Source organism: Canis lupus, chromosome 12 (assembly GCF_048164855.1).
Source record: "Canis lupus baileyi chromosome 12, mCanLup2.hap1, whole genome shotgun sequence".
In the NCBI taxonomy this organism is placed as follows: Eukaryota; Metazoa; Chordata; class Mammalia; order Carnivora; family Canidae; genus Canis; species Canis lupus.
In genome coordinates, this window is record NC_132849.1 from 2,416,924 (window position 1) to 2,442,798 (window position 25,875).

Here is a 25,875-nt window from a genome sequence, read left to right on the forward strand (position 1 = left end):
CACAGAGAGAGAGAGAGAGAGAGAGAGAGAGGCAGAGACACAGGCAGAGGGAGAAGCAGGCTCCATGCACCGGAGTTAGTTCTTCTGGAGACTCCTCTGCTGGGTGCTCATCTTGACAGGCCTGTGTTAGACAGTGGCACCTGGGGAGCTCATTAGTCTGAGTCAGCCTGCTGGCATTAGAGCAACAGTAGGTGTTAAATGCTTCAATTATGGGGTTTCTTAACCACTAACATACAGTTATTTCTATGCTGCTAACTGAGCAACGAATTTATTCATTAATAGACTTCCGATAGAGCCGTCTCTGAAAAGAGTGTCGCAAAAAAGAAGAGTGCGAAGTACCCCTAAAATGTGAGGGGCTGTTTGGATTTTCCTTGCAAGTAAAATGCAAATAGAAGTTCTCTCTGCTGCAGAGGTTAAAGCATTTAAACCTTTACAGGTTAAGATAGATGGGAAAGAAAGCTACTTCAGAATTTCTTTGAGAGGATTAAGGTAACTTAAATGACCAAATGTTGTAGTAGCCTAGTGGATATATAATAAAACGAGATGTTTTCTATTGTTTTATGGTAGTGACGCCTGTAGCTGATTCTGGTTCTGTTGATCCAGATTTAATTTAAAACCTGATTTAAAAAAAAAAAAAGAAAAAAAAAAAAACCCAAAAAACAACCTGGTGTCATTGAGCAGCATAGTCTGAATTGAGCCTAGCACGGCATCTTTGTAATACAGCAAGTGCCTTTTTCTAAGAAATTCTTGGAATAGCTACTTGATTATGATAGAATAAATCTGGTGCAGGTTTAAAACACAACACAACTTTATCTGTAATTGAAATAAATGTGGCTTACTTTTAAGATCCTTTAAGATCCTCTATTGGTAGGTAAACAGTAATTATGAATAGTTTTATGTAAGATACAATTATTTTGTGTCTGAGTTTGATTTTTGTTGAATCTAGACAGATTTCCTAAAGCCAAATGACATCCCAAATTCTAAATGTCCTGTAATGAAATTGACATTTTCAGTTGAAGTGAACTGCCTTGGAGAGCAATTCTGTTGTAGAAATGTAATTGGATGGAAATCTTACATTAGCAGAACTCTTAGAATATTAAAACGTCATGCTTTTTTAAACTGAGAAATGTAACATTCTCCAGTAATTGCCTTCAGCTGTATAACCACTAGGTACACATGGCTTTTTAAATGTGATTTTGAATGTTTGTAGATGTAATGCTGCAAATACATCAGTTATTCAAATTCAAATGCTGAAACTTGTGGCCATCATCAAAAAGATTATAGATGAAATCCATTAATTTTGGTTTTTGAAATATATGTGTATCTGTGCCTGGTTCCTGGTACAGAGCTCCTGAAACCTTTGTAATTTCCTAAATGATAAGAGCACTAGAAGTGTCTTGTGTTCTAACATTCGGTCTTTGGCCAATTCCTGACACAGAGTTTCTAAGTCCGTGATACTTCCTTGGTGATGGGAGTGTCTTTTGACCTAATGAGGTGACTCTTGGCTTCTGAATAGCTTCTGGATGGGAGCCCATCACCAGAAAGACCAAGCCATGATTAGAAGTTTGGAACTTTCAGCCCTATACCTATTCTCCTGGAAGGGGAGAGGGGCTAGAGATTGGGTTAATAATTGATCATGCCTATATGATTGACTTCCATAAAATCCCAAAGGTGTGGACTTGAAAGAGCTTCTGGGGTGGTGAACATATCTACATGGTGAGGGTGACATACCTCAACTTTGCTGGGATAGAAGCTCCTGCGCCAGACCCTTCTAGATCTCACCTTATGTATTTCTTCTCCTGGCTGGTTATCTGTGTTTTACCGTATGCTTTATTAGATAATAAACCAGTAACTGTAAGTAAGTATTTTTCTGAGTTCTGCGAGCTATTTTAGCAAGTGATTGAATCCAGTGAGGGGGTCATGGGAATGTCCAATTTGTAACCAAGTCATACAGAAGTTGTAGGTAGTGGGGACCCACTACTTGAGATTGGTGTCTGAAGCGAGGTGGGGGACAGGCAGTCTTACAAGAAAGATCTTATGTCACGAGGTCTGCGGTAACTCCAGTTAGTGTCAGAATTGAATTGAATTGCGACTGGTGCTGGAGAATTGGTTGGTGTGGGAGGAAAAAAACCCACATGTCTGGTGTCAGAAGTATTATGTGTGGAGTAAAAGGAAGAAATAGGTGACAAAAACTCTTTCCTTGGTCAGGCTTTTGTCAGATTTCTGAACCTTTCCTGGGCCATATGTACACATCCTTGTAAAATGCAGTTTTAGCAGGAACCCCTCCCCTTATCTGATTGATATCTGATTGAGTTCTTCCTTCTACACGCTCCTGAAGGTGATGTCTGATTCCCTTGCCTGTTTTCAGCAAGAATCTTTTAGGCTGTTTAGTTGGAGCCCCCTGAACCCTGATGTTTCCTCTTAATATATTATTTTCCATTCATTGACCCCACCCTTCTCTTTAGCTATAAAGTCCCTCTTGCCCATGCAGTATCCAGAGTTGAGCCCAATCTCTTTCCTCCACTACAAAAGTTTACAACCTCAACCCCCCACCCCCAAAGTCTTCCTTACCATGCTTTAACAAGTATCATTTTTCTCCTTTTAACAGTTATGGTTGCCTCAACTTGGATAGGATCAGATTCATCATTGGACCCCCAGACCTCTCACCCAGGACCCTAAGTGCATACCTTTGAAGACTTTATATCTTCACTCCTGACTGATTGATCGGGGATCCATTGGTGAGTCCGACTCCTGAACCATTGCTCCGGACAAATGTCCGTGGAAGCTGGTAAGGACAGATTTTGATTCTTAAGAGTCTGAGTATACCTTAGAAGATGAAATAGAGTCCCAAATAAACACAGGTTGGGTTGGAGTCCCATGTTTGTAAGAAGCTCAGAGTGCCAGGCACAGCTGCTTGTAAGAAACTGGGTTAGAATTCTAGGTTTCTTTGTTTGAAAGCTACCTACCAGTCTGGAAATATCTTCTTCCTGGTTTTTTTTTTTTTTCCTGAGTAGGGATTATTTCCTGGAACTCTTCCCCTTCTCTCCCCCCCCATTGACTCCTTGTCCTGGAAGTCTCTCTTTCTGGCTGTCTATAACACCTCTTAGTTTTCTGTGTTAGGTCCTGCTTTTTCATGGGAACTTCTCCTTTGACTCGAATATCCTTCTTGAACCCCTGCTAACTATGTTTTCTGCCAACTCTGTTTACCTCCATTTGTGTTGGCATGCTTTTCCTGAGAACAATAAAGAACTTCATTGTCTTCTTTGGGAAATTTGAGATCTCCCCAAATCTCCTTGAAGAGCTCTCCCTTCCCATTGCTGCTCTTCCTCCTTCTTCCTCTTACCGCCTCACCTCAGTCTTCCCTCCAGTTCTGTTGAATCTTTCTTACATCCCCCATCAAATTCCCTCCTCCTCTCTACCTCTGCCAGATCTTTTTCCACCACAGTCTTTATGGTCACTTGAATTTTGGCCCCTTGCCCTCTACTGGGGACTGTCAGGGGACTTAGGGATGCCCCCCAAAGCAACTACTTGACCTGAAAAGGAAAAAAGCTAATTGGAAATAGACTGGTTGTTTTGGTCAGTTGGATGAGCTTTGGAGACATCCAGACAGTTGCTAGATGTCTCCTTGGTCACTCATTTGAAATTTGGTCCACAACCTTCATAAGATGACATGTCAGGGCAAGAGAATGTCTTGAAGGTGGTCTTTACACACAATTGGTAAATAACATTAACTTGGCCCTGCATTTCCTAGAAACAATTTGTATAAAATAGGAAGTGGGGAAAGACAACTGATTATTTTGTATAAGCCAGTGAATTATATTACTGTATTTTACAACTCATGCCTAAAATTTTAGAATGGAAACCGTAGCTCTTTGTGTTTGTGTGTGTATGTGTGTGTATGTATGTATGTTGTACATGTAGTGATATTTTTCTACCTCTGGATGATATTGCCAAATTAATTTATAAAATCCATTAAAGGAGCTTTATTCAAGCTGCCTTAGAGGTGAATGAGCACTTACATAAATTAAGTATTCCTGAAACTCTCAGAAATAGAGAAACTAATCCAGTATTTTGTTTTTTTAAAGATTTTATTTATTTGAGAGAGAGTGTGTGCATGCATGAGCGGGCGGGGGGGGGGTTGGGAGGGTGGGGGGAGGGGCAGAGAGAAGGAGAAGCAGAATGCTTCTGTTAATTACTAATTAGTAATTAGCTTATATTACTAATCTACAGAATGCTAACATATGACAGGCCACAATTGTCTATTTCATAGTTTTCTCTGTAAAAGAAAGTTTATCAATGGGCTAAAAATCGTAATCAGTATATGTAGATAGAACTATTAGAAACCATAAAAATAATATGAAACAACTTTGTATGCAAAGTATGCAAGACATGAAGGCATATGTTTTTGTTCAGGGAAAAAAGTAATTTTATTCTGAGGTCGACTGATTGGTTGTTCCAGAATGAGAAAGAAGAAAAAATATAGGACAAAAACTGAATGGATATTAAAAAAATGATTATAGATGTGCAGAACAGGAATTTTATGTGTGGTCAAGTTTCTAAGGTTAAATAGATTTATTTATAAGTTAAAATTGAACTTTAATATCAAGTGTATACTGATGCAAAACTAGAATGTCAAAGTTTTCTTGGATTATTTGTTTTCATTAAAAAACTGTAAAAAGATTTTCCTTTACCTTTTATGTAATTTGCCTAGGAAACGAAGATTTTGTGTCTAATTAAAATAATTTCCTGAGCTGCTTATGTTCATCAGGTCTTTGATTATTTTTTTAAAAGATTTATTTATTTTAGAGAGAACATTTGCATGTGCAGTGTGCAGGGGGTGGGGAGTGCAGAGGGAGAGGATAAGGGGAGAAAAAGCAGACTCCCTGCTGAGCATGGAGTCTTACTATGGGCCCAGTCTCATGATGCTGAGATCATGACTTGAGCTGAAATCTTGAGTTGGACACTTACCTGACTGAGCCATACAGGTGCCCCAAGTCTTCGATTACTTTAAAAAATTGAGTCTTTTCAATACTATAAAAGCTAAGATTTTTTTTTCCAACTCTGTAACTCTGTATTTGCCTCTGATCTCTTTTGTCACTTTATAAAAATGAATATGTACTGCTTTGCAGTACCTGTCAAATGGCTTTTTTTTTTTTTTTTAAGATTTTATTTATTAGAGAGAGAGTGAGCATGAGCAGGTGGAGGGGCAGAGGGAGAGGGAGAAGCAGATACCCCACTGAGTGCTGAGCCCATTACAGGGCTCCATCCCAGGACCCTGAGATCAAGACCTGAGCTGGAATCAGATGCTTAATGGACTGAACCATGCAGGTGCCCCATACCTAGTCAGGTATTTAAACCATTTGACATTTTTGACAACTTCCCAAAATCAAAATCTCAGTAGAATTTTTTTTTTTTTTTTTTTTTTTTTTAAGTAGGCTTCATGCCCACTGTGGAGCCCAACACAGGGCTTGAACTCAAGACCCTGAGATCAAGACCTGAGCTGAGATCAAGAGTTGGACATTTAACTGACTGAGCCATCAAAGCACCCCTAAATGGAATTTTTTGACCTCAAACTAACTTTGAAATATTCCAGAGGGTATCTGAAAAAACTTGAAAGGATTTCTTGTTCACCCTGCAAGAGAGATTTAAACTAATGAGGTTTATTTGTTATGTTTAGATTACATGAGAAACATTGTCAAATAAGAAATGACAAACCTTCTTAGGTTATTTTTGTATGGATATATGTTACTAATGGTATTCCAGAGATGTTTGAAATTCATAGTTGTTGTCCAATTTAGGATGTTAAAATATTATATGATACAGAAATAACTTACTTACTTTATCAAATAAACTCTAATCAGAATTTTAACCATGACTATAAGTCTTTTTCATTCACAGACAAGTTGTTTTATTTTCATTCTTCTCTGAGACTACTTATAATCAGCTATAGGCAAGAATACTCCATATTGGTATCAACTGAATAGTTTTAAGACCATGCATTGGACTAAGAATTTCCAGAACTAGTGAAGAAGCTGATGGATTCATAAAACTGCTAACACAAGATCAGCAGAATAACAATTAATTACATGGGACTGAATGAAGACTGATAAAGATGGTTATATTTTTTTATGACTCTTTGCTTGAAGCAGTGCTGGTTCTTTAATGTTTTTCAGATTTAAAGAACTCTTTTTTTCTCAAGCAGTCTGTAGTTTACAATCCGATTATACCTTCGTCAACAAATATGAAACAATTACTTTTTCTCCCTGTCTGATTCCTCCAGAATTTGGAAACTCTTAGTGCATGGTCTTATTTTCATGATACTAAAGTTATTTGTGTAAGTTGAACAAGAATGTGTTCTTGTAACAGGACACAGTTGGAAACATTGGTTTTATTACTAAGACTTTGACTGGAATGTTATATTTGAGAGTGACATACATAGAATCTGGTTTAAGGGACTAAGGTTGCCCTCTTGGAGCTGGTGCTCTTGGAAAAACTGACCTACTCTCTGCCTTACAGGGTTCCCAGTGTTATAGGTGAGTAAGAAAGGTTACTTTCTGGCAGGCCCAAAAATCTCAGGCTATCTTGGGGACCTCAAGGAAAGAGAAGTTCACTCAGATCTATAGGTATGGGAAGATGAAGTCTGGTGGCTAGTTCCTACATTGGCTTCCTAACCTCAAGATACTTTTAAAAGTTGAATCTGACATTTCTTTTGAAAAGTTACCCAAAAACAAACTCAGAAAGAGTCTGTATGGGCAGTCACCTTTCTTGATGCACTTATGTAAATAATCAGGACAGATCTAATGAGATCAGGATTCTCTTTTAAAAAAAAGAATTAAAAGGTTGACTGTTAGGAGAATTTTTTTTGTTTCAGTACAAAACTGTAGTGCACCCTTGTGGGTTCTGTCTTGCACACTTTGCCGGTCTACCAAATCCTCAACTCTGGTTTCCTTCAGTGTCTGGCTATAATTTTCCAAACTAATGTTTCTAGTTTTTCCTCCCACCCTACTAACTTGGCATCACCAAAAACTAAAACTGCCTTTTTCCTGAAACCCTGCAAGCTGAAGCTGGATGACCAGGAAAATTAATCAGATGGCCACTGCTACCCTTCATCATTTAAAGATGCTTTGAGCTCAAGTCTGAAAATTTCAGCTGGTTGCCCTCTGGACTCAGAAACTAGGTTTCTAATCTAACTATTAATTTTTGTTTTTCTTGTATTTTCATAGAAGCTCCCCTCATTAAATGCCTGACTACTCACATCAAATGGATATCCTCTTATACCAAGTCCCAACAGAAGCTTCACCTGGTCCTTAATGGACAAAAGGCTACTAAACAAGAGAATAGACTTACATTGTTCAGAGGAAAGAAGAATGCCTCTTTCCTTGAGCAAGAATAAAGACTGACAAAGATTCTTTGCTTGACTAAATTTCAGAATTCTGAACTTTCATCTAGGCTCATCTGTATACATACTTGTAAAATGCAGTTTTAGCAAGAACCCTGCTAAGTCAAGTGTAGCAAGAAGCCCTCACCATCAATATCCAATCACACCCTTGATATCTGGTCGGTTTTTTCATCTTTTAACATCCTCCAGGTGATGTCCAGTCACCCTGGCCTGTCTTCAGAATCCCTGTAGATCTATTTAGCCAGAACCCACTTATCCCTGTTTTTTCCTCTTAGTGATTTTCCATCCACTGATTTTGGCTGACCACCATTCTCCTTGGCTATAAACTCCCACTTGCCCATGCACTATTTGAAGCCCAGTCTCCCCCTCACTGCAGAATGTCACCACATTGATCCCTGTACCTGAAGAGAAAACCTGTGCCACCTTGAATAAAATCTTCCTCACGAGGTTTTAACAAGTGTCATTGAATATTTTTTTCCTTTTAAAACAGGGAGTTCTTCCTAGACATTTGGTGTCACAGAGGTGAGATTTATTAGAATGGCCTGGCTCATGGAAATGTGATTTGGGAAGAGAAAGGGTGAAAGGATGGGAATGTGGAGCCATTGATTCCTGGATGGGCCTGTGTTCACCTATGGTATTGAGCAGCAGCTGTGCTGCTCTCAGTTACTAAAGATAAAAGTTACAAATGGAATTTAGAGATGGATCCAATTCCTAGCACTTTGGTTCACTGGATGTGTAAGGAAATGGAAACTAATAAGGAAAGGTGAAGTGTTAAGTCCTTTGGCTGTTGTTAACTGTGATACCTGAAATGAAATTAAAATAGAGTTCTGGGTCAGACATAGATGCTAGACCGAGATCCGATTTCAGCAAATCTGAGTTTTGGCTACTAGACTCAAAGCTGACCCCCTCAAGGGAAAAACTGCGAAGACAACAGAAAGTTGCCTCTTAAACCTCTGGTCATCAAGAAGACCATTGGTGTAGGGGGAGGGCAAAACCAAGAAACTATTGAAACCAGGAAATACTATTTGAAGGAATTGTTTTCATTTTATTGATCAGTAACATTAGTTTCCTGAAGAACCTTTATTAATTGTAAGAGTAATTAAGTTAGGAGTAGTATCTAGTTTTAAATGCTGCAGTGTGGGAGACCATGTTTGGGTTGGTGCAGGATCCACCAGCACATTATGGAGCAATCACAGATAGCTGTATGTGATCCAGACACAAAGCAAGTTACTCCTTAGAGAACAGCCAGCCTGGTGGACTGGATAAAAGTCACTCTAAGTAAGGTCTGTTTACCCTGATAACGGGTACTGCCCACCTGGCCCTATAAATGCCAAGTGGAACACCTCCAGTGAAGCAGATGGTATGCTTCATATATAAGCCATATGAGATTTTCTGTATGAAATTGGGATATTTATCTGCTGACTATGCCTGTTACTCAGTTGGTAGTAAATGTTGTGGTTAGGGGGAGCTCTTTTACATGAACACCCCATATAAGCTTACCTGCTGCAAAACCTATGGATGGTTGGGAAGCCTTATGTATTTGCTGTGTCAGCTTCTCCTTCCAGGTTTTATAGCTGTTAATAAGAATATTAGGTAAAGGGCAGCCCAGGTGGCTCAGCTGTTTAGTGCCACCTTCAATCCAGGGCGTGATCCTGGAGACCTAGGATCGAGTCCCATTTCGGGCTCCTTGCATGGAGCCTGCTTTTCTCTCTGCCTGTGTCTCAGCCTCTCTGTCTCTCTCTCTCTGTGTCTCTTGTGAATAAATAAATAAAATCTTTAAAAAAAAAAAAGAACATTAGGTAAAGTAAGCAAGAGAACAAGGACAGGCAAAGGAGAGAATCAAGGGACTGGCTTTATGAGCAAGGTAGAAAATTTTAAATAGTTTTTAAGAAATAAGGTGAATAAAGCAAATATCATTTGGTGTAAAACAAAGGAAAAAGAAAGGAAAGAATCATGGGATTCAGCCCAGCAGAATGGAAAACTTTAGATGGTTATTAAAAAATGGGATGAATAAAATAGACATTGATGGAGTTCAAGATTTTAGTACAACACTACCTAAGGTTGGGCAGGCCAAAGGGACCTTTTCCTGCCCCCACCCCAACATAAAGGACCCCAAACAAGTATATTCTATTTACCTCAGTTTGGAGAAACTTAAAAGTCTGAAGGCAAGGATTGCAATAAGTAATGTGACTAGTAATTGCTTGGAGCATTGGTTAGATAGATTAAATGAGATAAAAATTGACAAAGTGCCAGGGTCCCTTGGCTTAACCCCGGGAGCAAGACCCAAAGCCTTTTACACAAGAGAAGGTAAAATGGTCAGGAGGTGAAGAAGAAAAGTTCCCAGGGTTCCTTGATATGAGAACCTCTTGCACTGTGGTACCAAATCCCCAAACCCATTGATAAAACCCTGATGTAGTTGAGAGAACATAAACATAAAAGTGTTGATAGGATTTTAAAAGTTGGAATGTTTAAACAGGTTTTATGTAAAGAAGTTGCATCTCCTTTACCTGAATGTTTTATGGGAATGTTTTTGGCTTGGGGAACTCTTTGTCCTAGTATTGTAAAACCAAAACCTTTTAATAATGTCTTAGTGGAGGCTATAGTTAGGAATGTAAAGTGAAAGTTTGTGAGAGAATTGGTGTGTTTGAACAGGTTTTTGACAGACATTGTATCTGGGGAGTGTCTCCTTTACCTATTATTGTAAAACAGAAATCATGTAAGTCCACCCTTCAATATTAATTGGATACACTGAAGGGGAACCGGTAAGATTGCCCACGCCCAGACAGTGCAGAATAGAAGTTGAAGTGCTGGTATGGACAAATTCTCTGTGTAATAGTGTACTAGAGTGTACCATAGACTGGGGTTTATGGCAAAAGCCTGTAAGTGCCTCCCAGCAATGACTTACTGGACTTTGGACTAGAAAGTTCCCACTTGAAGGGCAATTAAGGGCTTGCTATTGAATAGTAATTGAAACAGTCACTGTGACTATAAGTCATAAAAATAATCTTAAAACCGAAATACTCATAACCTCTTGCATATCAGATAAACGCTTGAGTAGTTAGGGCAGTGCCCAGAAGAGTTCTGTAATAAAATGGAAAGGCAAGGAGGGAGATACTCAAGAGCAGGGAGCCTCTTTCCACCTAAGACTGACTTTGGAACTGTGTGAGGAGCTGCTGGATCCTATTGTCACTTGGGCAGCAACCTGTAAGTAGCTCATAACTGACCAACAAAGAGCTCCTTGGTTTGTGATGGCATTTCCAAGGTGAACTTCCTGTTTGGAAGGCCACCACTCTGATTGAAGAAGGTAAAGACAAATTAACTCGGTGGGCTGAATTGCATACTGGTTTTCTAGCAGTAATGGAAGAATTGAACAGCCCCTGTGTTTGGCTTTTCATGATTCACAGGCAGTGGCCACTGGCTTGGCCATATGGCTAGGCAGAAGAACAGTGGAAACCTGGCCTATTAAAGGGATGCCCACATAGGGCACAGCCCTGTGGAAATCACTGCAGGAATTTGAAGTGTGCATAGTAGGTATGTTGATGCTCATCAGAAGAACCCTTTTTCAGGTTTATAAGACAATTAGAATCAACAAATATCCCTGTGTGCTTGCTTGAGGTGGCCACCTGGGTCTATGACATAAGTGGATATGGGCCATGCAGCAATGCAAAGATGACTGAATCTAGGCATAATCCTCTTGTACCTTCTGAAGCACAAAATGCTGGTAAGAATTTTTCTATCTGCAAGCAAAATGCAGATTGTTGATGGCTAAGTGGCAGATTGTCTGTTGGGAAGGCCCTGCATACAGCTGGCAAATGAGACTGATGCTGTAATCCCTGGTGAGTTACAGATGGGTCCTGACAGGAAGTAGACACTGACTCTGGACTGGGCTTTGCTTATCTGCCAGTAGATGCAAATGCTTGGAGTACTATGAAAGAGTTGGAACAGAAGATAATTGTTAACAATTTGGATGACCGACCATGGTTTCTTCAGACCGAGGAATATATAGCTCATAAGGTCCAACAAGTGGGCAGAGAGATGCCCTCCTCAAAGTACCAGTTTAATAGAGACTTGAATGGGCAATGAAAACATTGGTTGTGTAAAGTGGGAGGTAAAGACCTGAATGTATGGCCTTACCTATGTTCATGTGTGTGCACTCTCACTTAACATGTGGTGGGACTAAAGGAGTGGCCTCACCAGGGAGAGTCCTCTTTTTCTGGTGAATCTGGGGAAGAGAGGGTGGCAAAGGATGCTAGTTCCTACCAAAGGAGACGTATCCTCATATAGTGACTGTACTTTTTCTTTCTTCATATCACCTCAGTTCTTTTTTCTTTTGTGCTTAATAATACTGGTTATAGGACCAGGGCTGCAAACACAGAGTGCTGAAAACAGGGATGATTCCTTAGCAAGAAACTGTATTTGTAAGCTTAGATTAGAATTCCAAGGGCCTGACGGGGTGGGTTTGCCTCATATGGCAAAATTGAGGTTAAGAGTGAATGCCACTATATCGCTTGGTGGTAAGAATAGCCCAGTGTTCTACATCTGTGTAACCTTTCCCTAACTGAGTGGAGTGGGCTGAAGGAGAGGTACCTGCTAGACTATCAGTGCTGTTTCAGATCTAAATCGGCACAGTACCTGAACCTGATGTCTCTTCTGAAGCAGGAAGAGTTTGAGTATAAATGGAGAGAGGGAGCAATAGTAGCTGAGGGTAAAGGCACGAATAAGTGGGTTGTATAATGAGGGAAACCCAATGTTAACAACTCAAAAGGGGCTCAGAGTAAGAGATGATATATCATCTCTTAGCCTAATTATACCGGATGCCTGGCTAAAACTGTGTTTGTCTATGCCACTCTTGTTTTTGTGACCTCACAAGATTGGAAGCCTGCGAAACTGAGTAGCCTTGCCCAGAAAGCATTTTTAGATTATATGATGATGCACTAGTGCAATTATTAATGACTGTATGGGATTCTAACGTATCAGTATCTTTTTGCTGTAAGGGAGTCTGTGGCCAGAGACCAAGGTGGGCTGTGAAATAATAGAAAAAATATAAATTGGTCTCTGACCTTGGTTGGTGGCACAGAGCTCCTCAGCCTTGAAATTTCCAAGTGATGAGAGCATTGGGGGCATTTTGTGCTCTAATACTTGGTGTTTGACTCTGATTCCTGACATAGCGCCTAAATCCCTTGAAATATCCTGGGTAAATTTCTTCTGATCTTTTGATCAAGAGGCAACTCTTGGTAGGCTCTTTGATAACTTAAGGATGGGGGCTTATCACGGAAAAGACCAAGCTATGATTAGAAGCTTGGAACTTTCAGCCCCAACCCCATTCTCCTTGAAGGGAAGAGTAAATAGTAATTAACATTAATATTAATTGAGTTAATAATAATTGATCATACCTATGTAATGAATCCTCCATAAAAAACATCCCAAAGGGGCAGCCCGGGGGTGCAGCGGTTTAGCGCCGCCTGCAGCCTGGGATGTGATCCTGGAAACCTGGGATCCAGTCCCACGTCAGGCTTCCTGCACGGAGCCAGCTTCTTCCTCTGCCTGTGTCTCTGCCTCTCTCTCTCTCTCTCTCTGAATAAATAAATCTTTAAAAAAAAAATCCCAAAGAATGGGCTTTAAAGAGCTTCTGAGATGGTGAACATACACATCTATGTGCTGGGAGGGTGATGCACCCTAACTTTACCGGGACAGAAGCTCCTGCATCGGACCTTTCCAGATCTCACCCTATGTATCTCTTCATCTGACTGCTCATCTGTGCTCTTTACCATATCCTTTTATTGTATAATAAACCAGTAAATCTGCCTTCTTGATTTCTGTAAGCTGTTCTAGCAGGTGGTTGAATCCAAAAAGAGGATCATGGGAACCTCTGATCTGTAGTCAAAATGGACAGAAGTTGTGAGTAACATGGGGATCTACTACTTGTATTTATCTTTTATATCTGTGATATTTTCACCATACTTCTTTTTTTTAATTTTAAAAATTTGAAGAGAACACACGAACATGAGTGTTTGGGAGTGGGCAGTGGGGAGGTGGAAGGACAAAGGGAGAGGGAGAAGCAGACTCCCTGTCGAGCAGGGAGCCCAAAACGGGGCTCCGTCCCAGGACCCTGAGATCATGACCTGAGCTGAAGGCAGATATTTAACTGACTGAGCCACCCGGGTACCCCTCACCATACTTTTTACAGAGAAGTGAGATGGGCTGTGGGGCTGAAATGGGGGGTAAGTGTTCTGAGACTGAGCTCTTAATGTGTAGAGTCTGCTCTAGCATCTATTAATGTCAGAATTGAATTGTGGTACATCCCGTTGGTGTTGGAGAATTGGTTAGTATATGGGGGGGGGGTTGTGGATCATACATCTGGTGTCAGGAGTAATGTATGTATGTATAAAAGTAGGAAGACATGGAAGTTTCCCTAGACAGAAACCTATTTATTTATTTTATTTTTTTAAAGATTTTTATTTATTTATTCATGAGAAACACAGAGAAAGAGGCACAGACAGAGACAGAGGCAGAGGGAGAAGCAGGCTCCATGCAGGGAGCCTGATGTGGGACTTGATCCCAGGTCCCCAGGATCACGCCCTGGGCCTACGGGCTTCTAGGCTTCCGTAGGGCAGAAATCAGCGCTAAACCGCTGAGCCACCCAGGATGCCTGACAGAAACCTAGTTAGATTCCATCTTTATGCTTCTCTATATCAAAAACTCTTTCAAATTGTATTCAGTTATTCATAATTTTACTGGATTGCCCATGGGTGCTGAGCTCTGCATCACAGTATTCTGATTTTACACACACACACACACACACACACACACACACACACACACACACAGAGGAATTGGAGGCCCAAATGTATCAGTCAACTTCTTGTTTTACCAAGTGACACCATTAGAACCTCTCTCCTTCAGTTATTTGTTGTTACGGTCATTTCATGACAGCACCAAAAAATTAGGAAGTACCTAATTTTGGAAATAAGGACAATTCTGTAGATTAAATATATTTAGCTTTATGCAAAATTTATAATCTTATCCTTACTATTTTCATTTCACTGCGGACTGGTAAAAACTTTATCCTGGATCAGTATTGGGGGAATCACTGCTGTATTAGATTAATTAAATTTCATATGTATTTAGTTACTTCTCGTTTTCTTTCTTTTCTGTTATGGTAACTTTAAGGTTTGTTTGCATTTGTTTAGAATAGTTGTGAACAGATGAGTTCTTTAGCATACAAAGAGGACATTATATTGAAGAACTCTAGCAAATTTGCATGTTACTTGAGCTTCAATCTCTAGCTGCTGCTCTCCTTAAGTAACTTTGGCAAAACGTTTTCACTGTTAACAGGTGGAGTCAGTCCAGAGCTCACTATCAGTGACTTGTGTGGTATCAAGGAAAAATTGCGTAGCTTTGTCAATACTAAATATTTCCTTTCCTTTCTAAAGGGGCAGATGGGGTGCCTGGGTGGCTTGGTTAAGTGTCTGCCTTCAGCTCAGGTCATGATCCCGCAGTCCCCCAGAATCAAGCCCTGGTCAGGCTCCCTGTTGAGTGGGAAATCTGCTTCTCCCTCTCCTTCTGCCCCTCACCCTGCTCGTGTTCTCTCACTCACATAAGAGCTTTCCCTCTCATAAATAAAATCTTTTTTAAAAAGGCAGATAATTTGTAGTATCTTTTTCTATGTTGATAGTGATACTGGTTAAGGATTAAGATATATTTTGGAAAACATTCTTAGGTTTTAGAAAGTGATATGTTAGGGAAGTTGATTTGAGGGCCTTGTATGTAAGTTCACTCCAGATGGATGTATGTTTTTCTGAAAATGAATTTTCAACCTTCCATTGTATGTTGTGAGGAAGACAGAAACATAACTTTGACAAAACTTGATTCTCTTCAGTTGGATAATCTGTTTGGGAGGTGAAAAGAACTTTAATTGCTTTAAACCACAGGATGGTGAATTGAAAATGAGTCCTTTTAAAAATGGTACAGGGACGGCTGGGTGGCTCAGCGGTTAAGCGTCTGCCTTCGGCTCAGGTTGTGATCCTGGGGTCCTGGGATCAAGTCCTACATTGGAGTCCCTGTGGGGGGCCTGCTTCTCCCGCTCTCTGTGTCTCTGCCTCTCTCTGTGTGTCTCTCATGAATAAATAAATAAAATCTTTAAAAAAAGAAATGGTACAGTTGTGATTTCCTTTCTACTAAGGCCTCTCCTTTACCTGATTTATTACTATCAGCCTTTATTTTCTACTTCTTCCATTCATTTTGGTGCATCCGTGTTATTTTCACCATACTTCTTACAGAGAGGTAAGAGTGGCTATGGAACCGAGTGTACAGTGGGTTTACAAACCTGGTTCACTCTCTGATCAAATCTAGGTAGTACTTCCTTCTCTTGGCTTCTAGGCTTCCGTAAGACAGAAATCAGGGGAACTTCTTTGTGCTGTGGATGATATCACCCTATTCTAAGTCGACACTTCAGAGTAAAGAAAAACTGGGAAAATTCCCTATCCCTTTCTTCCTCTACATTCTCCCACCAACTACTGTCTGCCACAAGGTCATCAGCACCAGTCTCATCATGCCCTTGTTTCTTGTTTACACCAGTCTCCACAAGAATCTCAGGACTTTCAGATTCTCTCTCCTCTCCCAGCGACAATCCCAACTCCTTGGCCCTCTTTGTTTTAAGCAGGCATCATTTTCTGACATGCTACATATTTTACTTTTTTTCTTTTCAGTAGATTGTAAATATGAGGGCATGGATTTTTGTCTGTTGCTAGACAAACAGTGATCAGCAGTAGGCACTCAAAAATATTTGTTGAATGAATGTAGTAAATGAATTAAATGTGTGGTTGTGTCTTCTGAGGAAGGAGAGAGACAAGTTCAAAGCAGTCTTTTCTCATTTGCTTCTCTAGTCTTTTTTATATTATATTTTATATTAGATGGTTTCTTTTCAAGGCACCTCATTTTCTGTAGTAAACCTGAATGAATCAGGGTATTAGCTAATTATTTGTATTTTAAGATCATCATTTTACAAAAAAAAAGAATTCTAAACATAAGCACATTAAGTCTCTACTAACTAGCTCCCATTTTACTCTGTCTGAGATGTTTGGTCTGAGTGTACCAAAAACTTTTCCATGCACAAATAACCTTTCATTTATTTTGATCATCTCTGTTTTTATAGGGCTTTGCAGCAGCTATTAAATATTTACTAAATATTAGTGAATAATCAGTTGCACACGGAGTGTCATGGCTTGCAGCTGTGGTTTGAGTTTTTAATAGCCTACACAACTTCATTCAAACCTGTACAGCAGCCAGTTGTCTCTAGAGTCGGGATACTTCAAAAGGCAATTTTATCTTTCACATACCTCATCTTTCCAGATGCTAGGAGAAACACCATTTTTATTCTTCAAAAGAAACAGACCTACTGATAAATTCCTAAAGTACATGGGGGGTGGGGGGAGTGCGGGGAAGGGAATATGCTTACCATCGTGTTTCCAGAGTCCAATATATATTGTCCTTGGCTTGCATACTACTGTTGTAGTGAACTATTCACTTCCAAAAATCCTTTCCAAGTATATATAATATGCTTTTCCTTCATTGCATTAGGATTTAACATATTTCATCTCTATCCTGATCTGTCTAGGGAAGTGGTAAACAGAAGATGTGATCCCACAAAATCTTTTGCAGTCTTCAAGGCATTTTTGTTAGTTCAGAAGATACCCAAACAAGAAAGCCTACAATGAGAGAGCCTTAAGAAATCTGAACTAATATATTATTTGCTATAGATCATTTGGGATTGGTTGTTCAGGCAGGGTAGACCTGAATTATCTTGATTATTTTACATGGGACGCAGCATAAGTTAACAATTTTTTTTTGAAGATTTTATTTATTCATTCATAGAGACACACACACACACACACACAGAGAGAGAGAGAGAGAGAGGCAGGGACACAGGCAGAGGGAGAGGCAGGCTCCATGCAGGGAGCCCGACAGTGGGACTCAATCCCGGATCTCCAGGATCATGCCCCGGGCTGCAGGTGGCGCCAAACTGCTGTGCCACTGGGGCTGCCCATAAGTTAACAATTTAAACTTCTTTTGGCACTGTGAGAGTGCCTATCTTATCACACTTTACCTGGTACTGATTATTGTTAAAAATTTTGGTTTTGATAATTTGGTAGAAGGAAAGTGTTTTAATTGCTTTTGTTTTGCAGTCTGGTTCTCTTAATTAACTTTACCTCCATTGCTTGCCTTGCCCTGAGTCTCACTTAATTTTAGATGTTAGAACCACTTGGAAAGGAGGGCCATAGTGTGCTCATTGTATCCCTAAAGATTTTTACCTTCAACCTTTACCCTTTACCCAAGATAAGATCTTGCTAGGTGTGGAAACAATAGTTAAGGGATTAGGAAAAACAAGGCTATTATTTGCAAAGTAAGGAAACCTAGGGCCATTAGCTTTGCTATGGACTCTCCTACCCAAACCCGCATTCCACTCCTCCCCAGTGAAATATGTAGCCAAGGATTATCTAAGAACCAACGGGTATGTCTTGCTGCGTTTATCTACAAATTAATCTTAAAAACCTCATTTTGGGTGCCTTTCTGGCTTGGTCAGTAGAGCATGCAGCTCCTGATCTCAGAGTTGTAAGTTTGAGTGCCACATTGGGTGTAGAGATAAAATAAAATCTTGAAAAAAAATAAAAATCTTATTTCAAAAAAATGTATAAGTTATAAAAGGGCATATATATTCATTTTTAAAACAAAACAGAAATGTATTAAATAGAAATAAAAGCACCTCTCTCTTCACCTCTTTTGTCTCACCCTCTTCTGGAACAAACAGAAATTTTTTAAAAATTTAGTTTTTAATGCCTTTTTTGGAAAAGTTTTTTCATTTCAGAGTGAGAGGGCAAGCATGGTGGAGGTGGGGGCAGAAGAAGAGGGAAAGGGAAACCCAACCAGACTCCCCACTGAGTAAGGAGATGGAAGCCGAACTCAATCTCACCACCCTGACACCAGACCCCAACAAACCAACAGACTGTGCCACCCAGGTGCCCTAGGAATTTTTTTTTTTTTTAAAGAGAAAGAGTGTGCCAAGAGAGGGGCAGAGGGAGGAGGAGAGAATCATAAGCAGACTGTGTGTGCTGAGTGTGGAGCCCATGTGGGGCTTGATGGTTCCCATGACGCTGAGATCATGACCTGAGCCAAAATCAAGAGTCCCATGCTCAACCAACTGAGCCACCTAGGCACCCCAGGAATTTATTTTGTAGGAATTACATCTTGATAGTAAATGGAATTTAGTGGCAACTTGGTGCCAGTGAGGCTTTAGTTTAAAGTGATCCTTTAAACTCCAAGAGGGGAGCATACAAACTCAAAAATGTCTGTTTTGTTCGTATATGCTTAGCGTGTTGCCTGGCAAAGGTGTCAAATCTTTGTTGACAGATTTATTGTAGGGCAAGAAAAGGAAAAGGAGAGAATCTTAACAGAGCATCCTCTGGCCATAGGCTTTGGAGTGTTAGATTTCTGGACTGGTGCAGTAGTTCTCAGTGCTGGCTGCATATTAGACTGTCACCTGGAGAGCTTTTACAGAATACCAGTGCTTGGGCTCCACACTCCAGTCATTCTGATTTGATTGGTCTGGGATGAGACCCCAGCATCAGGGTATCAATCTTCCCTGATGATGCTGCAGCAGTGGTGGAGAGCCACCGAACCATAGAACAGTTGTTTATTGAATGTTAATTGAGGAGTTCTGTGCTTTGCTTAATTCTTTGAAAGTCCTTTATGCTTTGGAGGACACATTTTTATAGAGAAAACTGTCCTAATGTTTCATTATATTAAAAATACTTTTCATTTCATGATGCACAACATACACAAAGCACAGATATTCAAAGAATTACTTGTATATTAAGGTGGTCATTTCTTCCCAATGCTAGAAAATACATCTCCCTCATCTTCAGTCCATGACATTTGATATGGTATATTTTGTTTTTTTAAAGGTCCTTCAATACTAATGGAAAATGGGCATTTAGCAGTAGAGAAAACATCATATTAACAGCTTAGCAAAAATATTTTTGAAACATACCTGAATTCTTATGCAGTCTTCTTAAGCAGTATTTTCTTTTCCATGCCAAAGTGACTCAACTTGTTTATTCTGTAATATTCCAATCATCAAGAATGTTAAGATGTTCAGCTGATGCAAATTTTAAAAAAGCAATTTAACTAACTACATACTATGTAAATTATTAATTTCATGTTTGGTACAAAATTTTGCTGTAAGTTTTACCTTGCTGTAAGCCTTTTTTTTAAGGTATGTGTATTCTTTACTTTCTGTTTTCCTCATCCTTCCCTAATTTTTCCCCAAAGAGGAAATTTTGTTATTTGTAAATAAATTTAACTGCAGGAATAACAGAATAACTAGTGGTGATTAACAGTTTTTTTTTTAATTTATTGGAGTTCAATTTGCCAACATATAGCGTATCACCCAGTGCTCATCCCGTCAAGTGCCCCACCTCAGTGCCTGTCACCCAGTCACCCCAACCCCCTGCCCACCTCCCTTCCACTACCCCTTGTTTGTTTCCCAGAGTTAGGAGTCTCTCATGTTCTGTCACCCTCTCTGATATTTTCACTCATTTTCTCTCCTTTTCCCTTTATTCCCTTTCACTGTTTTTTATATTCCCCAAATGAATGAGGCCATATAATGTTTGTCCTTCTCCGATTGACTTATTTCACTCAGCATAATACCCTCCAGTTCCATCCACGTCAAAGCAAATGGTGGGTATTTGTCGTTTCTAATGGCTGAGGAATATTCCATTGGATATATAAACCACATCTTCTTTATCCATTCATCTTTTGATGGACACCGAGGCTCCTTCCACAGTTTGGCTATTGTGGACATTGCTGCTAGAAACATCGGGGTGCAGATGTCCCGGTGTTTCACTGCATCTGTACCTTTGGGGTAAATCCCCAGCAGTGCAATTGCTGGGTCCTAGGGCAGGTCTATTTTTAACTCTTTGAGGAACCTCCACACAGTTTTCCAGAGTGGCCGTACCAGTTCACATTCCCACCAACAGTGCAAGAGGGTTCCCCTTTCTCCACATCCTCTCCAACATTTGTTGTTTCCTGTCTTGTTAATTTTCCCCATTCTCACTGGTGTGAGGTGGTATCTCATTGTGGTTTTGATTTGTATTTCCCTGAGGCAAGTGATGCGGAGCATTTCCTCATGTGCGCGTTGGCCATGTCTATGTCTTCCTCTGTGAAATTTCTGTTCATGTCTTTTGCCCATTTCATGATTGGATTGTTTTTCTTTGCTGTTGAGTTTAATTGATTAGCAGTTTTAAAGTTAAATCATAGTGTGACATTAGAGAAGTGTGGTATAAATACATTATGTGGTATAAATACTTAACTTTAGGTTCCTCTTAACATATTTTTATTTTTTACACATCTGTTTTCAAAATCACTATTATATCTTGCTTTTATAATCAAAATCTTGGCAGGTTGCTACAGGAAAAGCATAACCAACCCTGAGTATAAGTATGCTTATTTGGAGAGATTATTAGATTTTGTGCCAAGTTACAACTAAATGGATATTAAGGAATGATGGATTACATTAATAATGAGAAACCCAACTAATGGCTTGGCTTTGATTAGTACTTCCTTTCTACCAATAATGTAGGTGGTAACTGGTTTTCATATCCATTCATTCCTAAAAATTTTTATAATGACTTAAGTAAAATATAGTCTGATACAAAGATGTGAACCCAGGTGATATGCAGAAGATGCTTACAAATGATGATGGAAAATGCATAGCTTTCTGTATATTTTCATGTATAAGCAACAGCATTTGTTCTGCTGTTGCTGGATTATTATTTTATTTTTTTGCTATGGTTTGTACTGCTTGCTAAAATTTCAACTCTGTTCCCTGGTTTGAAATTTGAAGGCTAGACACTAGGTTCTAAAGTGGAATTTACTGTTCATAAGTCAGTCCAAAAACAGTCAGTTTGCATTTCCCACTATCTTTCTGAGGTATATTGCTGATCAGGAATATAAGAGAACCATCTAGTACCTTTTTTTTTTTCCTTTTGTCCAGTTTGTCTGACTTGGTTAACTTAAAGGCATTATTCTGAAAACATTCTGTAGGAAGAATTTTATACTCTTAGAAAAGTAACGGAATTAAAATCTTTTCCAGTCACATTCTTGGTTGAAGATAGATTTTATATGTGAGTTTATTTTTATTTTTAGACAATGTTTTCCCTTGGTAAACGATTAAAACAGTACAGGAGCATATAAAGTGGAAAAATAATAGTTTTTTTGTTCCACCCAAGGAAAACACTTAACTATTTTTGGGGTTTCCTTCTTGAAGTTCTACACACGTATGTATCTTTTTTCTTTTCTTTGAAATGCATGTGTGCTTGCACACACACAAAGCCATGCTATGTATGTACTATGCGTAAATAAGTGTGTTATTCTTTTTACTGGCTGCAAGATTTCCATTGTTTGGAACTTTGATAAGTTATTTAAGTGATCCTTTTTTGTTTTTAAAGATTTTATTTATTTACTCATGAAAGACAGAAAGACACAGGCAGAAGGAGAAGCAGGCTCCACGCAAGGAGCCCAGTGCGGGACTCCATCCAGGGTCTCCAGGATCACGACCTGAGCCACCCAGGCTGCCCTTAAGTGATCCATTTTAATAAACATTTAGGTTTCTTTTTATTTCATGATTTTGCTATTCCAGTAAATTCCTGACCTTTTTTTTTTGTGAGCAGAAATCCCTATCTTGGTGCCTGGGTGGCTCTGTTGGCTAAGCAGCCAATTCTTAATTTCAACTTCGGTCATGATATCAGGATCATGGGATTGAGCCCTGGGGCAGGCTCTGCGCTCAGTGCAGGGTCTGCTGGAGATTCTCTGTCTCTCTTCCTCTGCTCCTCCCCACCTGCTTGTGCACACACATACACTCTCTCTTAAAGGAATAAAAAGGGCAAATAATGTTGGATAAATAGGTAAAACATTGTCATACCCAAACTGTTGGATATGATACGTTCTTAACTTTTAACTTTTGTGAAGGGCCCTTTTCACTGAAGTATCATTATTATTGAAGTTCATATCATAGTCTTATTAGTACTACAAAATTTCAAAAACGAAAAAAGATTGATAATGACTCAAAAGTATACACATGTGACCAGGCAGCAGAAAACCTCTGTATCTGTGTTGCTGTAGGACTTTTTTTGCATTTAGCTTGCAGACCTTGATTCCTCTCCTCAGAGTATTGTGATTTCTCTGTACATTCTATAAATTATTTACACCCTGATGTACTAAACGACTACATTAATGGCACCTCTGGCTCCACATGATATCAAGAACTTTAATAATTCATTACTTATTACAGTTACATCCCTATAAATTAGCATAAGTGGGAGCTGAGTTTACAACATTGAGATAAGGCCTTCTCTGAGATCTTCACTCTCCAAGCATCATAACCATAAATATTCAGATAATAGTGGGGTTTAAAAATGAAGGATTACTGACTGTTACAAAGCTAGACTCTTTAGGTTTTGTTTATCAAGCATTAGATTACTTCAAGTTTTTAAGTACATTTTGGGGATATTCAAGGTGAAATTTTTTGAAAGACAGTTCTCCGTTTCAGGACTTGGACTTAAAAACTGACAAATCAGCATTACCTTATGCAAACCAAATGGAATTTATTGGCCACTGGGAAGAATAGTGAGAGACTTTAATTTAAAAAAGTATCCAAATTCTTAATTTAAGAGTTTTACATCTGGTACTTGAAGTCTTCCAATTTTAGTCGTCTTCAGCCTTTTTGAAATACTTGAAAGAAATAGGGAAGGCATGATTATTGAAAGTAAAGGTGTGTCTGTACACTCCCATATGCACATGTCATGATTAACTCCAGAGGGAAATTTAGATTAATTCCAGAGGGAGATTTAAGTATAAAAGAATTTACACATTTTTAGGGATGAGGGGGAATGGTTGAATCGATGTTGACTCTGTCTTTAGTTTTCCATTGACTCCACCTGAGTACTGTAAATGTTGCTTTCAAAAAAGACAAAAAGGTTACTAAGGTTAATAACATTTATAACCATATAACTTAGCACAGTGCCTGGCAGGTGGTTCAATAAATGTTTGTTGCATGAATACCTGATGATCAGATCAACCCATTTAATTTTAGATACCTAGTATTTTGATAAATAGCTATACAGATTTATCTTGTAGTAGCCCCCTTTCCCTATAATCACAGGAGATAGGTTCTAAGACTCCCAGTGGATGCCTGAAGCTGTATATAGCACTGAACTGTATGTATACTATGTTTTTTCTTATACATACCTATGATAAAGTTTAATTTATAAATTAGGCATCGTATAAGACATTAACAGTAACAATAATAAGATAGTTATAACAGTATACTGTAATAGTTGAATGTGGTCTCTCTCTAAATACCTTCCGGTACTATACTCCCCCTTCTTCCTGATGATGTGAAATGATAAAATGCCCATGGGATGAGATGAAGTGAAGTGAAGGATGTAGGCATTGTGACATAGCGTTAGGATCATCGCTTCCAGAGCGTGGTTGACTGTGAGCAATTGAAACCATAGGAAGCCAAGCTGTGTTTGAGGCGGAGTGGGGGAACTACTTTGCTTTGCTTTCTATGATGGTACTACTTTGGGAGTATTTTAGTTCACTGTTAGTGTTTTAAAATCCCACCCAATGTGGATTTGTCACAGAAGGGCCACAGAGCCTCATTATGGGGTTCTGACCTCTGAGACATGTATTCTTTTTTTTAATCTTTTTTTTTTTTTGGTCCATGATCAAAACTTTATTCAGGAGATCACCATTGTGTACCTTACAAAATTAAGCATAATGATTTTGGTAGATTACCTGGAATTACTAAACTTATTAGGCTTTCTGCGATATAGCACAAATTTGGGAGGTTATGGGGATCATTAGTGTGACACTTCTAAATAAAGAACACCCCTCTGTGAGTCTGGCCTCTCTTCCTCTTGCTGACACAACACTGTTGAATAGTCTACCAGAACATGGCTGAAAACCGTGGTAATCTTGTAGCAACCTGGACAGTTTTCATCCATAAAATAGGAATATGGGCTTTGAACTGTTTCTTCGCATGTTTTTAATTTTCCTCTTCCAAGCATGGGTATAGTAAATCTCTAGCCAAAGGCCTATTGATCTTTTCGGGAGCCCAGCCAGTCTGATCTCTGAGGTGACACCTGTAGTGAGCACGTGATTGGGCTTGCAGCAACTGAGGTATATATTCTAAAGACAGCATTATCCTGCAGAGAGGCTCCAGAGTATTTCCACTATCCTTTGGGTTCCATCAAAAAGCCTTTAAAAGTTCTTCAAAGAGGTAGAGAAAATCACTCTTTCCCCCAGTTGAGACACTGGGCAGTTTTCACTGATGCTTAATATAAAGTAGTTTATACCACATGTAAGTTGGGTTAACTTAATTGCTTTAGGTTCCTTTAATAATAATTTTCTTTTTAAAAAAAATATTTTTATTTATTCATGAGAGACACAGAGAGGCAGAGACATAGACAGATGGAGAGGCAGGCTCTTTTCAGGGAGCCTGATGGGGGGGGGACTCCATCCTGGGATGTGGGATCACGCCCTGAGCCAAAGGCAGATGCTTAACCATTGAGCCACCAGGGTCCCAATAATAATTTTCTTTAAATGTGATTATCTGGTCATTGACATCCATGAGAGAACTATAGGAGATGAGTACAATCAAGAGTTACATTGCCAGGGACATTAGGGTTTGAGAAGGCATTAGAAGCGCTGTTATGATTAAAATCAAAGCTCTTAATCTATAAAAGGGAAAAAAGTTAAATTTTTAACAAGCATCAGGTATGGAATTAAATCACACTATGTAGCCTGCTATACAGATGAGAGTTGCTCTCTATTTGCCAGACCAGCCCCCTAGGAGCAGAATGTGGACTATCTAACTTAAATTAGAAGAGTTGAATTTCTTTAGTTGAAATGCCACAATAAATATCTTTTCACTTATCCAGTGTTGTTTAGTAGCAAGTGTGAGTTGGATGTGGAATATATTCCTATTTTTATCTCTAACATTTCCCAATGCATACCCCTAGTCATGAGTGTCCTTGAGCTGATACCTGGTGCCAGGTATCTTGGAATAAAGGTATTAGAACTGTTGTGGAAAAGGGATGGTTTCATCTAGCCTTACTTACCTTACGGTGTAAATTAAGCTCCTAAATGAAAGTGGCTAAATTTTACAGATGGACAGACATGAATCTAGCTGAGAACAAATTGTTCTGCTGTGATAGAGACATCATTCAGACATGCATGCATCTGTCAACTGCCTGTGGTCACACAGTGAGATAAAGTGATCCGTAATGTTTCTCTGGTGTGTCCCTATTGCTAGCCATATTGTAATGTATAATACATGTCTTGGGCAGACAGCTTGTGTGGGCTGGATTCCACTTCAGCCTTGTAAAGATGCCAGGAAGCAACAAGGTGAATTTTTA

The 25,875-nt window shown here is 39.3% G+C and overlaps 1 protein-coding gene and 1 long non-coding RNA gene across 38 annotated transcripts in view; one reads left to right on the top strand and one right to left on the bottom strand.

Moving 5' to 3' along the window:
- On the bottom strand, nt 1–23,890 carry LOC140600869 (uncharacterized). The gene is made up of 4 exons (XR_012003996.1): nt 23,816–23,890; nt 19,446–19,514; nt 2,688–2,785; nt 1–170 (listed from the first exon to the last, which is right to left on the bottom strand). It is a non-coding gene; the product is annotated as an uncharacterized lncRNA (long non-coding RNA).
- LRIG2 (leucine rich repeats and immunoglobulin like domains 2) overlaps nt 1–25,875 on the top strand; it is a 154,507-nt gene that overhangs the window by 94,701 nt on the left and 33,931 nt on the right. The window contains exon 2 of one of the 37 annotated variants that reach the window (XM_072769082.1): nt 2,609–2,788. The exons of 34 other annotated variants lie outside the window; for them this stretch is intronic. Coding sequence is in view for 1 of the 3 variants with exons in the window: in XM_072769078.1 (XP_072625179.1) it covers nt 383–489 (107 nt within the window). In the remaining 2 variants the exon portion in view is untranslated. Of the gene's footprint in view, nt 1–71; nt 490–2,608; nt 2,789–25,875 lie in introns of those variants that run through there. 2 more of the 37 variants (XM_072769081.1, XM_072769078.1) reach the window with 2 other exon arrangements.